General features: G+C 40.1%; 1 protein-coding gene across 1 annotated transcript in view; it reads right to left on the bottom strand.

Moving 5' to 3' along the window:
- The window catches only part of CNTNAP2 (contactin associated protein 2), a 1312105-nt gene that overhangs the window by 896722 nt on the left and 399277 nt on the right, over positions 1-16106 (bottom strand). Inside the window, exon 2 of the mRNA XM_066362952.1 lies at positions 1683-1793. Coding sequence (XP_066219049.1) covers positions 1683-1793 — 111 coding nt within the window. The remainder of the gene's footprint in view (positions 1-1682; positions 1794-16106) is intronic.

Here is a 16106-nt window from a genome sequence, read left to right as displayed (position 1 = left end):
CTGGGTGCTGGGCTCCCCACGAGCCCCCCTCCTCTTATTCTCAACCCCCAAACCCCTATCCAGGACCTGTGAACATGGCATTTAAAGTTTTTAATGGTCTCAACTAGTAAAAACAGGCTGAGGCTACTCGCCAGGCCCGCATGCAGCAGAAGGTAACACTCCAAACCCAGGCTCCTGAGGCTGACAGAGCAACGGGGCAAGGCACAGGAGGTGCCTGAACCAAGTCCAGGCCACAAAGGAAATCTCCACCAGGAGCTTGCTTTAAGTGTAGCAAGCAGGACCACTGTGCCCGACATGCCCCTGCCGGCGGCTGCCCACTGAACCCTGCCCTGACTGCAAGCAGCCCGGTCACTGGTGGAGCGATTGCCCCTTTGGACAGCAGGCTCATCCTCAACGTCTCTACGTGGAGGACAAGCTGGCCAGGTGGGCCCATCACTTGAACTCCTGGCACTGACACCCTGGACTCAGAGACCCTCATCATCCTTACCAAACCCCAGGGTAATGCCACAGGAATGGGTAAGTCCATCTCATTTCTTGTGGACACGGGAGCTGCCTTCTCTGTTTTGCCATCACACTCTGGACCTCTATTTCCCTCACAGGTCTTGGTTATAGAAATAGATGGGACCCCTTTCTTTCCCCTTCACATGCCTCCCCTGACATGCAGTTTGGACGGAATCCCCTTTTCGCACTCGTTCTTAGTTATGCCATCATGCCCTGTACCCCTTCTGGGTCGAGACATTCTACACAGTCTCGGAGCCAGATGACAGCATCTTCCCACTTACTCCTACAATTCCTCTCTACCAAGGGCTCCCCCATAATCAATGCTACCCTCATTTCTAACCATGTCTCTCACCTCAAGCTTACCCTCATGCAGGATCACTGGCAGTTTGGAACCACTGGGCGCTACCCATCTCCAGCTCACCAAAAGGCTGGACCCTGCAAATCCCCTATTATTCCTCTTTTTTTTTTTTTTTAATCCTTACAGGACTGCATCTGCGAAGTTTCTCCAGTCACTGCCAAACAGATGTTCCTCCTGACACCCCTCAAAGCCATCACCTGCCAATTTTCCTCTCCCCACAATGCCCCTACTCAGCAGGAAGTAGCCAGATGAATAAGTGGCGACCCTAATTAACACAAAAAGATCAGAATGTAGGGTGGTGGGCAATGGGGGACAGTCACGTGGGGAACCCAGGCCTGGGAACTTAGCTAGAACCGCCCACAGCCAAGCGCGCCAAAAGAGGAGTCCTTGGGAAAAAAACAACTGTCCATCAGCCAGTGAGATTTCACCAGGTCATATTAGCTCGACCACCCTAGACGGGACCCTTTAAATATCTCTCACGCGGGTCACTCCAGGTGACTTCCCTGGCCTCTGTCCCTGGGACCAGGGAACCTCGTCAGGCAGGAAGCGTTCTGTACTCAATAAAGCCTTTTATTATTCCACTTTTCGTGGTTCCAGCCCCTTCCTTCTTCCTCGGTGGGGAAAAATACCTTACACTCACTCCCCAGTTAGTGGCTACAAAAGAAGGTTATAGTATCTATGGGTCTGTTAATAGACATGAGAAGAATGATTTCGGTGCCTGCTAATGACTACTGTGCAATAAAACATACTTTGGAACTAGGGCTGTAAATGTAACATTTCTTTTTAACACACTTGTTGCCATGGGAGATAAAAGTCGCCTTACCCCCTCGCTTGTTGATCTTGGCATAGCCCGGAGAGTAGCTAGCAGACATGGAGGACGAGCTGCTAAAGGCTACATGGGAGAGTCCAGACACAAGGGGCTCGTCACATTTTTCTGAAAAGAAAAGAGATAGGGAGAGTCAATAAAAACCTTTGCGTAATGATTAGTGTGTTTTTATTAATTATTGACTACAGCTCCAATTTAAAAATCTATGCTACAACCATTTAGCAGATGATTAGAATTTAGGCAACTCAACTCTGACAATTCTGATAAACCGTGGGAACAGTTTCGATAAGTGTCTTTCAACCGCTGGTCTGCAGACCAGTCCACCAGAAATTCCATGCGGGTCCATGAAAGAGTTTACCACCCTAATGTTGTACAAAGATTATAGACCCAACAATCTTAAATGAATTTGCTTTATGCTCAGGGTGATTTCTGCCTTAGTGGTCCCTGCAATAATTCTCCTATTTTCACTGGTCCCCAAATGTAAAAGGTTGAAAAACACTGGTTTAAACAACCTTCCAGCTTTCAAGAGTTATAACTATGACGCAGTGCTTTATTCCCAAAGCCTTCAATTCAGGTCTGCTGTCTTGAGCAAAGTTGAGGCTGCTTATTGAACAGGTGTTGGAACCTGGTATCTCCTGCCAATCTTCATGATAGGAATAGAGGATGAGAAACATTGAGATTGGAGGAGAGAAGACCAGGAAGACAAGGAATGCTGCCCAGACTAAGAGACTAAGAAACAGGTATCAGAAAAGGAGAACACAACAATCACCCACTTGAAAAGCATCAAAGATCCATCAGTTCCCAAATTTGCATGGTCTACTGTGTCCATCCCAGGTGACCCTTCAATTCTATTCCCCACATGCCTTCTATAGCGTTATTCATTTCTTGGTCCTCCTCCCTATCGGCTTGTTTTCCGATTCCTTTGATGGACCTTTCTCATTTTCCTTACGTCTGAATGGTGACCTGCCCAGAACACAACCCATGGATTCCCTCTATCTGCTTGCATCATCTGACAGACAGCACCAAAGCCTGTGTCTCCTCATCTGGAGCATCCCAAATGCGGCCACCTTGCATCACCTGGCCATCAGTCTCCAGAGAGACGGCAGTCTTCCTGCTTCCTCCCTTGTTCCCCTATAGTCCTTCTACACATAGCAACCTAAGGGACACTATTAGAAATGTAAGGGGGTCATGTGGTTCCTGTGTTCAAAATGTCCATTGCCTCCTGCTCTCAATCCCTCGGAATAAAGCCCAAACCACTCCAATGGCCACAGTGGCCACTGCACTGGTCACATCTCCTTCCTGCATCCTTGTCCATGATTGTCTGGCACCATGGCCCCCTCTTTCTTCCTTCAACAACAGCCCTACTCCTGCCATGAGCCTTCACAAATACTATTCCAGTGGCCACAAGCCTCCACCCTTACTGCTCCCAAGCTCTGCTCAATGTCACCCTTCATTGCTGAAGACAAGCTTCTTGAGTCCACTTGACTCAAATAGCACGATACTCGCAGCACCCATATCCTGCCTCATTTTCCTGTAGGGAATTGAGAGTCTTCTGACAGGTTATGTTGCTCCTCATTTAATGGTTTAGTTGACTGGAAGCTGCATGGGAATAATTTTTGATAATTTGCTTAGTGCTTACTCTCCAGGGATCTGAGCAGCTCCTGGTACTTGATACATACTCTAAGAGCATTTGCAGAATTAATGAACGAGTGAACAAACACAGGAACAAGTAACAAACAAAGCTCAGAGATCTGAAGCACAGTGCTCAATGACAACACAGCACAATGTCTGACTTAGAAAGAGGTGGTCTTAAGTCCCCCAAAAATGTTATTTAAGCACATGCTTGGTCCTCCATTCAATGACACAGGGAATTACATGGCACATTCTAGAATGATTCCTGGCTGACATGCTTAGAAACAGAAAACACTTGAGCCATAGAAGGAATGAACTTGTTTACCTGAAAAGTCACTCAGGTGGTGTTGAGTCCCCAAAGATACGGGAAAAACAAATTATTATTCATCATCTCATCCCTCAAGTGTGTACAAATTTGAAGTTAAAATGAATAAATCTATCCTTGTACAACATTGTTACTGTTCCTATTTTTCTTAGTTATATTGCAAGTGCCGCTGGGAAATACTGCATGTGTGTATGAATACATTCCCCAGAAAGTTAAATGTAAAAAGAACAAAATGATGAACATAAAATTTTATTTTATTTTTTTATTTACTGATTTTATTTTTCAGAGAGAGAGAAAGGAGGGAAAGAGAGACAGAGAGAGAGAGAGAAGCACTGATTTGTTGTTCCACTTATTCATGCCGTCATTAGTTGATTCTTGGTTTATTGGGAAGATGTCTTAATCAAATGAGCTACTTGGCCAGGGCTTAAAACTTATTTTAAAAGTATCAGGACACAAAATGGGTAGTTAAAGTCAAGGATTTCATATCAGTTTTTTTTAAATGTACTATTCTGTTTAGCTACCAGTAAGCCCAAATAGATAAAACCTTGATTTCCTATCTCCTGATTCTTTTAAGTCTAATTTTTTTTGACCATCTTTTGCAATCATTCTGCATTTTACTGGGCTGTCATTTCTAAGGCTCCCATTATATTAAGAATGTGCTCATGTTCACTTATGTGCCTTTCATTCATTCAAGTACGCACCAAGCACCTCTGCTGTGCCAGGCAGAGGAAACGCAGCAAGAGGTGAAGCTACTGTGACTACATTCCTGTCCTCGCGGAATTTAATGTTGTCGTGGGGAAGCCACAGACTAAAGAGTAAAAAATGAATGCATACTCTGCGATGGTGATCCATACTACAGAGACTTTAATATAAAAGAGGGGCAGGACCTGGCCGGTTGGCTCAGTGGTAGAGAGTCGGCCTGGCGTGCAGGGGTCCCGGGTTCGATTCCCAGCCAGGGCACACAGGGGAAGCGCCCATCTGCTTCTCCCCCCCGCCCTCCTTCCTCTCTGTCTCTCTCTTCCCCTCCCGCAGCGAGGCTCCATTGGAGCAAAGATGGCCTGGGCGCTGGAGATGGCTCCTTGGCCTCTGCCCCAGGCGCTAGAGTGGCTCTGGTCGTGACAGAGCGACACCCCGGAGGGGCAGAGCATCGCACCCTGGTGGGCGTGCCAGGTGGATCCCAGCCGGGCGCATGCGGGAGTCTGTCTGACTGTCTCTCCCCGTTTCTAGCTTCAGAAAAATACAAAAAAAAAAAAAAAAAAAAAAAAGAAAAAAGAAAAGAGGGGCAGGAAGTTTGGGGGAGCATGAAGGTTGAGGAAATCACCGGGGTTTTGGCTGCCTCCTAAAAGAGAAAAGGCTCTGTGATCAGGTGACAACTGAGAAGTACCCTGAAGGGACCCAGAGGTGCGCCCTGTCAGAATTACACAGCATTGCACAGGGAGAAACCCCCCTTAGTCTAGACTGCTCCGTAGGCTGCTAATAAGGAAAGATAGATTTTGCAAAAAGGAAACATTCAATGGGTATGTATTGTCACACCAAAAGTAATCAAAATAAAATTGATTAATTGATTAATTGATCCATTGGCTCATTTAAATTTAGAACGCAGAGCATGAACATTTATAAAACCTGTAGTTTATCCATCTTATTTTTTTAATTAATTTATTGTGTTTACATAGATTCTAGTGTCCCCCCAAATTCATCCTCCCCTCCCCCATATTCCCCAGTACATCCCCCCTTGTCCCTCCCCCGTAACGCCCTCCCCCCTCCAGGATTTGCTTTTCTGCTCTCATCCCATCCTATCAGCCTATCATCCCCTTTCCCACTGTCCGCTTTCCTTCTGGATCCTTTGATCCCTCCTCTGTCTCAATTCCACTCCTCAGTTCATATTGTTCATCTGATTCCTCAGATGAGTGAGGTCATATGATATTTTCCTTTCGCTGCCTGGCTTATTTCACTTAACATAATAGTTTCCAGGTCCATCCATGTTGTCGCAAAAATAATATTTCCTTTTTTATCATGGCCCCATAGTATTCCATTGTGTATATGTACCAAAGCTTTTTAATCCACTCGTCCACTGACAGACACTTGGGCTGTTTCCAGATTGGCTATTGTAAACAATGCTGCCATAAACATGGGGGTGCATTTCTCCTTTTGACTCGTTGATGTGGTGTTCTTGGGGTATATTCCAAAAAGTGGAATGGCTGGGTCAAAAGGCAGTTTGATTTTTAATTTTTTGAGGAATCTCCATACTGTTTTCCACAGAGGCTGCACCAGTTTGCATTCCCACCAGCGGTGCAAGAGGGTCCCCTTTTCTCCACATCTTTGCCAGCACTTATTCTGTGTTGTTTTGTTGATGAGTGCCATTCTGACTGGTGTGAGGTGATATCTCATTGTGATTTTAATTTGCATTTCTCTAATGATTAGTGATGTTGAGTATTTTTTCATATGCCTATTGGCCATCTGTATGTCCTCTTTGGAGAAGTGTCTATTCATTTCTTTTGCCCATTTTTGACTGGATTGTTGATCTTCCTGGTGTTGAGTTTTACAAGTTCTTTATAAATTTTGGTTATTAACCCCTTATCAGACGTATTGTTGAATATGTTCTCCCATTGTGTAGTTTGCCTTTTTATTTTGTTCATATTGTCTTTAGCTGTGCAAATCTTTTTAGTTTGATATTGTCCCATCTGTTTATCCTGTCCTTTATTTCCCTTGCATGTGGAGATATATCAGCAAATATATTGCTGCAAGTGATGTTGGAAAGCTTATAGCCTATGTTTTCCTCTAGGATTCTTATGGTTTCATAACTTACATTTAAGTCTTTTATTCATTTTGAGTTTATTTTTGTGAATGGTGTAAGTTGGTGGTCTAGTTTCAATTTTTTGCAGGTAGATGTCCAATTTTTCCAACACCATTTGTTAGAGACTGTCTTTACTTCATTGTATGCTATTACCACCCTTCTCAAATATCAATTGTTCATAAAAGTACGAGTTTATTTCTAGGTTCTCTGTTCTGTTCCATTGATCTGTATGCCTGTTCTTATGCCAGTACCAACCTGTTTTGAGTACAATGGCCTTGTAGTATAACTTGATGTCTGGAAGTGTGATACCACCCACTTTATTCTTCTTTTTCAAGATTGCTGAGGGTATTCTTGTTCTTTTATGTTCCATATGAAGTTTTGGAATATATTTGTTCTACATCGTTGAAGTATGTCCTTGGTATTTTAACAGGAATTACATTGAATTTATAAATTGCTTTGGATAATATGAACATTTGAATGATGTTTATTCTTCCTAACCATGAATATGGTATATGCTTCCACTTGTTTGTATCTTCCCTGATTTCTTTTATCAAGGTTTTATAATTTTCTGAGTACAAGTCTTTAACCTCCTTGGTTAAATTTACTCCTAGGTATTTTTTTTTGTTGTTGTTGTTGCAATAGTGAAGGGGATTGTTTTCTTAATTTCTCTTTCAGACAGATCATTGTTGGTGTATAAAAATGCCTCTGATTTCTGAGTATTAATTTTATATCCTGACACCTTGCTGAATTCCTTTATCAGGTCCAGTAGTTTTTTGACTGTGACTTTAGGGTTTTCTATGTATAGTATCATATCATCTGCAAATAATGATAGTTTTACTTCTTCTTTTCCAATTTGGATGCCTTTTATTTCTTCTTCTTGTCTGATTGCTGTGGCTAGGACTTCCAGAAATATATTGAATAAGAGTGGTGAAAGGGGGCACCCCTGCCTTGTTCCTGATCTTAAGGGGATTGCTTTTAACTTTTGCCCATTGAGTATGATGTTGGCTGCGGGCCTGTCATAAATGGCCTTTATCATGTTGAGGTATGTTCTCTGTATTCCCACTTTGTTGAGAGTTTTGATCATAAATGGGTGCTGGATTTTATCAAATGCTTTTTCTGCATCTATTGATATTATCATGTGGTTTTTGTCCTTCCTTTTGTTTATGTGATGAATCACATTGATTGATTTGCAAATATTGTACCAGTCTTGTCTCCCCAAAATAAATCCCACTTGATCATGATGTATGATTTTTTTCATGTATTGCTGGATCCGGTTTGCTAATATTTTGTTGAGAATTTTAGCATCTAAATTCATCAGGAATATTGGCCTATAGTTTTCTTTCTTTGTGTAGTCTTTGCCTGGCTTTGGAATCAGAATTATGCTCGCCTCATAAAAGGAGCTTGGAAGTCTCCCCTCCTCTTGAATTTTTTGAAATAGCTTGAGAAGGATAGGAGTTAGTTCTTCTTTGAATGTTTGGTAGAATTCATCTGTGAAGCCATCTGGCCCAGGGCTATGGTTTGTTGGGAGTTTTTCGATAACTGTTTAGATCTCATTTGTTGTAATTGGTCTATTCAGGTTTTCTGATTCTTCCAGATTGTTTTATGAAAGATTATATTTTTCAAGGAATTTGTCCATTTCACTTAGGTTGTCTAAGTTTTTGGCATACAGTTCTTCACAGTATTTTCTTACAATCCTTTGTATTTCTGCTGTGTCCGTTGTTACATCTCCACTCTCATTTCTAATTTTATTTATTTGAGTCCTTTCTCTTTTTTTCTTGGTGAGTCTGGCTAAGGGTTCATCGAATGAGCTCTTGGTTTCATTGATCCTCTGTATTGTTTTCTTAGTCTCTATGTCATTTATTTCTGCTCTGATCTTTATTATTTCCTTCCTTCTACTTCCTCTAGGCTTTACTTGCTGTTCTTTTTTTAGTTCTTTTAGTTGCATGATTAAGTTGTTTATTTGAGCTTTTTCTAGATTCTTAAGGTATGCCTGTAATGCTATGAACTTCCCCCTCAGGACTGCTTTAGCTGTGTCCCACAGATTTTGAGTTGTTGTATTCTCATTGTCATTTGTTTCAAGGAATTTTTTTATTTCTTCTTTGATCTCATTGTTGACCCATTTATTGTTTAATAACATGCTGTTTAGTTTCCAAGTGTTTGAATGTTTTTTAGTTTTTCTATTGTAGAGAAGATGCTTGATATGATTTCAATCTCCTTAAATTTGTGGAGACTCATTTTATGCCCTAATATGTGGTCTATTTTAGGGAATGTACCATGAGCACTTGAAAAGAATGTATATTCTGCTGCTTTAGGGTGTAATGATCTGAAGATATCTATTAAATCCAGTTGATCTATTGTGTCCCTTAATTCTGCTGTTTTTTTGTTAAATTTCTTTCTTCAGGATCTATCCACTGGTGTTAGTGGGGTATTGAAATCCCCTATTATTATAGTATTGCTGTTGATCTCTCCCTTTATGTCAATCAAAACCTGCTTTATATATTTAGGTGGTCCTGTATTAGGTGCATAGATATTTATAATGGTTATCTCTTCCTGTTGGATTGCTCCCTTTATCATTATGTAGTGACCTTCTTTATCTCTTACGATAGTCTTTGTTTTAAAGTCTATTTTGTCAGATATAAGTATTGCTACCCCAGCTTTTTTATTCATTTCCATTTGCATGAAATATCCTTTCAGTCTATGTGTATCTTTTGTTTTGAGCTGGTTCTCCGGTAGACAGAATATGTATGGGTCCTGTTTTCTTATTCATTCAGCTACCCTATGTCTTTTGATTGGAACATTTACATTTAAGGTTATTATTAATATGTAGTTGTTTATTGCCATTTTTTTCTTTAAATCTATATTCTTCTTTTAAATATATATATATATATTTCCCCCTCCCACTTTGTTCTATCTACAGCAGGCCCCTTAACATTTCTTGCAGCATTGGTTTGGTTGTGATGAATTACTTGCTTGTTTGTTTGTTTGTTTTTTTGTCTGGGAAGCTTTTTATTTCTCCTTCAATTTTAAACAATAGTCTTGCTGGATAAAGAAGTCTTGGTTGTAGGTTCTTGTTCTGCATTACTTTGAATATTCCTTGCCAATCCCTTCTGGCCTCAAGTGTTTCTGTTGAAAAGTCAGATGTCATTCTTATGTGTGTTCCTTTGTAGGTGATTGATTGTTTTTTTTCTTACAGCTATTAGTATTCTTTCTTTATCTCTTAGCTTTGGTATTTTGATTATGATATGTCTTGGTGTGGGTCTCTTTGGATTTTTTTAATGGGGTTCTCTCTGCTTCTTGAACTTGTTTGACTTTTTTCTGCATCAATTTAGGGAAATTTTCATCTATAATTTCTTCAAAGAACTTCTCTATTCCTTATACTTTCTCTTCTCCTTCAGGAATTCCTATTATGTGGATATTGTTTCTCTTCATGTTGTCACAGAGCTCTCTTAGGGTTTCCTTGGATGTTTTGATCCTCTTTTCTTTTTGCTTTTCTGCTTCCATGTTTTCATTTGTCTTGTCTTTAAGGTGCTGATTCGATCCTCTGCTTCTTCCAGCCTGCTTTTAATTCCTTCTAGTGTAGTTTTCATTTCTGATATTGTGTTTGTCATTTCTGTCTGGTTCTTCTTTATGATTTCCGTGTCCATTTTGATGCTTACAATTTCTTTATTAAGATGTTCATTAAGTCCATCCATTGTAGCTTTGAGATCCTTAAGCATCCTAACAATCATTATTTTATACTCTGCATCTGATAATTTGAGTACTTCCAATTCATCCAGGACTTTTTCTGAGGACTTATCTTGTTGAAGCATATGACTTATGCTACTTTGCCTACCCATTATTCTCTGTATGACTTATAGGCTTCTTCCAGTTGTGATCTCCTTACCTAGTAGAGACACATTATGTTTTTAAAAATTCAACTTCTGCAACAAATGGTCATCTTTATACCACATTTTAAATTTGCTCCTATTTTTAAAAAAAAAAATCATAAAATGCAGAATAACATAATCAGAACAAAACTGGCATCAGGGACTATAGGAGCATATAAGAGATTATTAAGGCTTTTTGTACAAGGTGGCTGTAAAGGTATTATTGGAATTTAAGCACCAGGAAGCTCACATTCTCATAAAGTGAGACATAATATATAACTATGTAATTATGAAAAATACTGGATGTATGTTTTCTTGGAGATTTTTAATTATAAGTATTTATTAAGATTTGACTCTATGCCTTGTACTATTCTAAATAATTTAGGAAATTGAATATAATGACTAAATAAAAATATTTGTATATATTTCTATATATTATAAATGTATAGAAAACCCATTTCCCAACCACAGGTAATAACATATGGATCCACATAAAGTAATTAAACATGAAAGAACAAGAGATAACACAAATAGTTTGTAATTTAGTGCTGAACAGAATATCATCAACTACTAGAAGTAACAAATAAGTAGAAATGCAGACTTGTTGTTCAGATAAGCTGCTTGTCATTTCCAGCACCATCATAAATGTGCAACCTTGAGTTGGTCAGTTAAGCCCCTTCCTACAGATGAACTACACATAATGTAAGAAAATTAGCTAAGTTTTTCTCTCAAGTTCTAAATGAAAAAAAGCATTGTTGAGTATAGGAGCCTTGTAAACAATGTCCTGTGAGTCAAATCTGGCCTGGCCCACTGCTTGCTTTTGTAAATAAAGTTTTATTAGTGCACAGCCATGGTCACTCATTTATGTATTGCATATAGCTGCTTTGACACAGGAGTGGGATGTCACAAAAGAGACTGTGTGGCCTCCAAAATTAAAATATATATTCTCTGACCTTCCACAGAAAAAGCTTTCTAAACTCTGATCTAATATTAAAAAAATATTCCAGGTATCCAGGAAGAAGAATAATTAAGGATCACTTATGGTATCAGGTAACATAAATATAATAATAATAGAACCTAAAGACTTGAAGAGCTAGAGATTGGTGAAAAGAGGATCAAGAATATTCTAGAGAGAGGGAACAGCTTAAGCAAAATCGTGGAGGTCGTAATGCGTAGGACATTTTCTAGAGATGGTTGTAGTAGCATGCCATGTAGGGACATATTGCCACACAGACTATGATAATGATGAACTATCCACTTTTAGTTCCAACTGTAATAATAGTTACAACACAACGCATATTCCAAAGAGCCAGCTTGTTTGTCGTGTTAGAACGGGAATCTTCAATATTCTGCAGAAATTAAATATTAGGAAATTAGGCAAATTCCCACAGAAAGTGATAATTTGTATAAAAGGAGAGAGAGAGAGTGAGAGAGAGAGAGAGAGAAAGAAAGAGAGAGAAAACAAGAGAGAGAAAACGCAAACATTTGAAATAATTTAGTATTGTATTTTCCCAAACTCGGATGTCTTCCAACGCTGCAGCCACACAGCTACGGTAAATATTTGGTCTCTGGTAGGGTTCCCTTCCAGGGAATCTTGGATGAAAACTACAGGAGCAGATGGGACTTGAGTTTTATTTTCACACAATTTCAGTCAATCAGGGAGGCAGATGAGCTGCAAGAATTCTGTTCTCATTCCATAAATGACTGTTGCCCTTCACCTAGGAAAAGTGGGCTCTCTCTGTAGATAAGAGACATAGGCAGGAGTTTTCAAGGTCCAAGGACTTCAGAATGCATGCAGTGGACACTAGAGATGCGTTCAAATGTTGCTCTAAAATAATGTAGAATTTTCACAACACAGTATCTTTTAAAATTATAGCACTCAATACATGTTTTCTATCACACATTTGGAAACATGAGTCTCATACAAAGAAAATGATTAAAATGGGCAAGGGACTCCAGATCCAAACAGTGCTATATGGACAGAAGTTCCAGCAACATCCTCCTTTGTATATACTTTCTGGGAAAAGCTATTATGAAAGGCACAGTCCCAATGCAATATATCACTTAATGGTCTCCTTATGTCCTGTGCAGCCAGTTCCTAACTTTTGTAGCTGGAACTATACCGCCTCAGGCTTGATGGTTATTTTCTTCCACAGTGAGGACAAGTTTAAGAGCCCAGACCTCCCGCTACACTCTCTGGTTCCAATCAGTGCTCCTTATGGCCAAAGCCATTCTTGAATTACAGGCAGAATCGTTGTGCTAATTTTCTTCTAGGCTCGCCAGGAGCGTCTCAGTTCTTTCCAGCGATGTTCTTGTCTTCCTTTGATGTTCATTTCAGGGTTGGAGTCTCAAGGACTGCATTTTGCCTCTTGTTCCTGAATTTCCTTATGCTCTGTCTGCTCAACCATGTGCCTGACTATTGTCAATTACTTTAATCACCAGTCTGAGTACACAACTTCCCATGTACCCACCTAATGAGTACTGTGCCCAACCTACTGCTCACTAGGCTGTTATTTCCTGATACCACTTGTCTGACCTCCTAGACAGATCATGCCGTTTGGTTCCACGGCCACAATGACAATGGGAAATCCCCTTGTACAACTAAAGTGCTATTTCTTGTCTAGCCTAATGGATTGTTTCAGGGTTTGAATGCAAAGGAGACTGAAGTCATGACTTAGGTGTGTCCTGAGTAACTGCTGAGATTTATAAAGCCTAAGATGGTCTTCATAAATGATAAGTAGCACCACTTTCCACTCTCAGATGAAGAGAAGACTTGCATAGGATCTAGCACATCTATATTTCAGAAACTTCATTCCCAAGGTTATGATTCCTATATATTTTTTCATTTCCTTCTCAAGAAAGGGGGAAAGAAAGAAAGAAGGGAGGAAAGAAGGAGGAAAGAAGGAAGGAAGGAAGGAAGGAAGGAAGGAAGGAAGGAAGGAAGGAAGGAAGGAAGGAAGGAAGGAAGGAAGGAAGGAAAGAAGGAAGGAGGGAGGGAGGGAGGGAGGGAGGGAGGGAAGGATGGAAGGAAGGAAGGAAGGAAGGAAGGAAGGAAGGAAGGAAGGAAGGAAGGAAGGAAGGAAGTAAGGGAGGGAGAGGGGAGGGAAGGAGGGAGGGGGAAGGGAGGGAGGGAGGGGGGAGGGGGGAAGGAAGGAAAAGATGTAGCACTCACAATAATTCACAGTCTGTTTCTGTACAGCTTGGCCGGCTGACTATATTCACTTCCCATAAACTTGGGCATCTGATTAGAAAATTATTTTGTTTTGATACTCTTGGAAATATGATACTTTGTCATTTCTCAACATGCATTACTTGAGTAGGCACTATAAACTATGCTAACTTTAGCATTCTATTAAAAAACAAACAAAAACAAGTACCGACTTAGATCATTCTGTATGTCATCATAACCCAATAATTTCTTTTTAGGGACAGTGTATAGTAATCATATTTGAAAACCAAACCTTCTTTAAATTTAGTAATCTATATCATAGAATATTCAAGTATTGTATTAATTCTTTAATACAGGATATAGAAATATGACATTCTCTCCCAGTATTTTTTTAATAAAATTTTTAAATAATTGAGATCCATTTTTTTAAAGCTTAACATTGTCTAATAAATATTCTCTCCAGATAACAGTGACTTCCAGAGGTAGTGTTAGGTTGAGGTTTCTCCAATACGAGTGAAGTAAAAGAGAGAGCATGCCCCTTGGGGTCAGGAGATCTAGGTTTTATTTCCATCAACATGAATTCAGATGACTCCATTTAACTTTCTCTTAACTCACAGTCTCACAGTTTTCCCATGATTTCAAAAGTCCTTTTCCAATTTGGAATCATTTTTCTATGGTTTGTAAATCATAGCAACAAAAAATAAATTATTTAAAAATAATCAATGATACTGGAGTATACTAGAAAAATATGCTTCTCCTTAAGGTAAAAACATCACTGAGTCCAATCTGTTATTACCTCTATTTTACATAGCTTCACTTCCACAGGGTAAGAAACATCTGACCTCTTCCATATCATTAGGGGATGTGCTCAGCCCAAGAATAAACCCAACGCAACATATACACATTTTATCCGAAGCGAGTCTAGGGATGACTGTCCTTGAAACGCAGTCCTTACAAGCAGAGACTCATATCACTCAACCAAAAGAGGTTCCTGAAGTTTTAAACAGGTGTTCTAAGAGAATGTCGCCCATAATGAGCCACTCAGTGGGCATGCGTCCCTCCCAGAAATACATGTTCAGCAAAGTACATAGCATTTATTCTGCTCATTCATGTAATAAGTATTTATGGGACACATTTTCTGCTTCAACCTTTATCCCCTTAAAAATCCATTTTCTTCACAATGGCCAGATGGGCCTTTTAAAAATGGGGCTCAGAGGATTCCAGATCCTGTCAACCTCCCATGCCACATGAAATCCCAACTCCACAGACTCCACAGACCCTGGGACAGGCTGTCCCTGGAAGTGACATTGGCGCTGTTGTATCGCATGTTCTTCCTCTGGGTCACTAAGCTCTAGTTTCACCTCCCTTTCTCTCTTGTCCAGACACACCAAGCATACCCCTCCCATTCCAGGACCCCTGCCCCCACTGGACCACTTTCTCTGTTCCTGGCCATTGTATCTACGTCAAATAACTCAACTTCCGCCTTCATCCCCTACCGACATCACTTGCTAGTCAATTGCCCTGTTTTTGCTCACAGCACCAAACACAATCTAAAATTACCTTGTTTATTTTTTTAAAAAAACTTGTTTATTACTTTATTTTCTCTCTGCCTTTGAGATAGTGATTTCATTTTCTTTGGCCATGTCCCCAAACGTGGGATTGCTGGACCCTAGGGCAATTCCAGTCGACAGATGTCTTCGTAAGGGTTCCTTTCCTTTCTTTCTTTTGAAACAGGAATCGTCTCGGCTTCAGCAAAAAACACAAATGGTCCCAGATTCAACCTTATTAATGCTCATTGCGTCTTGGGAGGAATTAGCACTTGGTTAAATGAAAAGAACTATAGTATATTGTGATATGGGAGAAGCCTTCAACTGAATAAAAGGGACCAAATTCCCTTCAATGGAAAATACAGATTTCGGTCTTGTTTGTAATTTGCAATCCAGCCCTACTTCTTAATTTTCTGTACAGATTTTGTGCGTTTTGATTCCACCTCTAGAATTTCGTTTTAGTCACAGGAAACACCCCCCCCCCCAACACACACACACACACACACACACACACACAAAGGGAGGTAACAATTATTTATTTGAGGGTTTTTTTAAAAAATGTATTTATTAGACTAAAAACCACAAGGACAGGACATGTCCCTGTCTCACTGAGCCCTTATCCCTGGGGCTGAAGAACCTGGCCCGCAGCACAGATTTCACCAAAGGGGTTGGATCAACAAATGACTGACAACAATTAAGTAATAAATCCATCTAAAAGTGAGCAGGGCAAACTAGTTCCTAGTTGTGGCTATTGAGATGCATTCACTTTATCTAAAGGATACTTTTGCATTTTTCCATTTTTAAAAACCACCTGTACAGAAAGAGAGAGCTGGCTTCATCCTGTGCGGGGCCGGAGGGAATATCCTCCACATGGTGTTTGTTATAGACAGGAAACATCACCTCTCTGATCTGCAGTTGGGAACCCCAGGGCTTGTTTATATATATCATCGATATCTACCTCTAGAACTTTTCAAGTAACTTGGCTCCAGCAAAGAATTTCTTGAGGGTGAAGTCTATTGACTTTGCTGACTTAGCACTTTTACACCTCAGAAGACTTTGGTATTTCTCATAGCACAGTTTCACCCTGT

Source organism: Saccopteryx leptura, chromosome 2, assembly GCF_036850995.1.
Source record: "Saccopteryx leptura isolate mSacLep1 chromosome 2, mSacLep1_pri_phased_curated, whole genome shotgun sequence".
In the NCBI taxonomy this organism is placed as follows: domain Eukaryota; kingdom Metazoa; phylum Chordata; class Mammalia; order Chiroptera; family Emballonuridae; genus Saccopteryx; species Saccopteryx leptura.
This window is presented reverse-complemented; position numbering and strand designations above follow the sequence as displayed.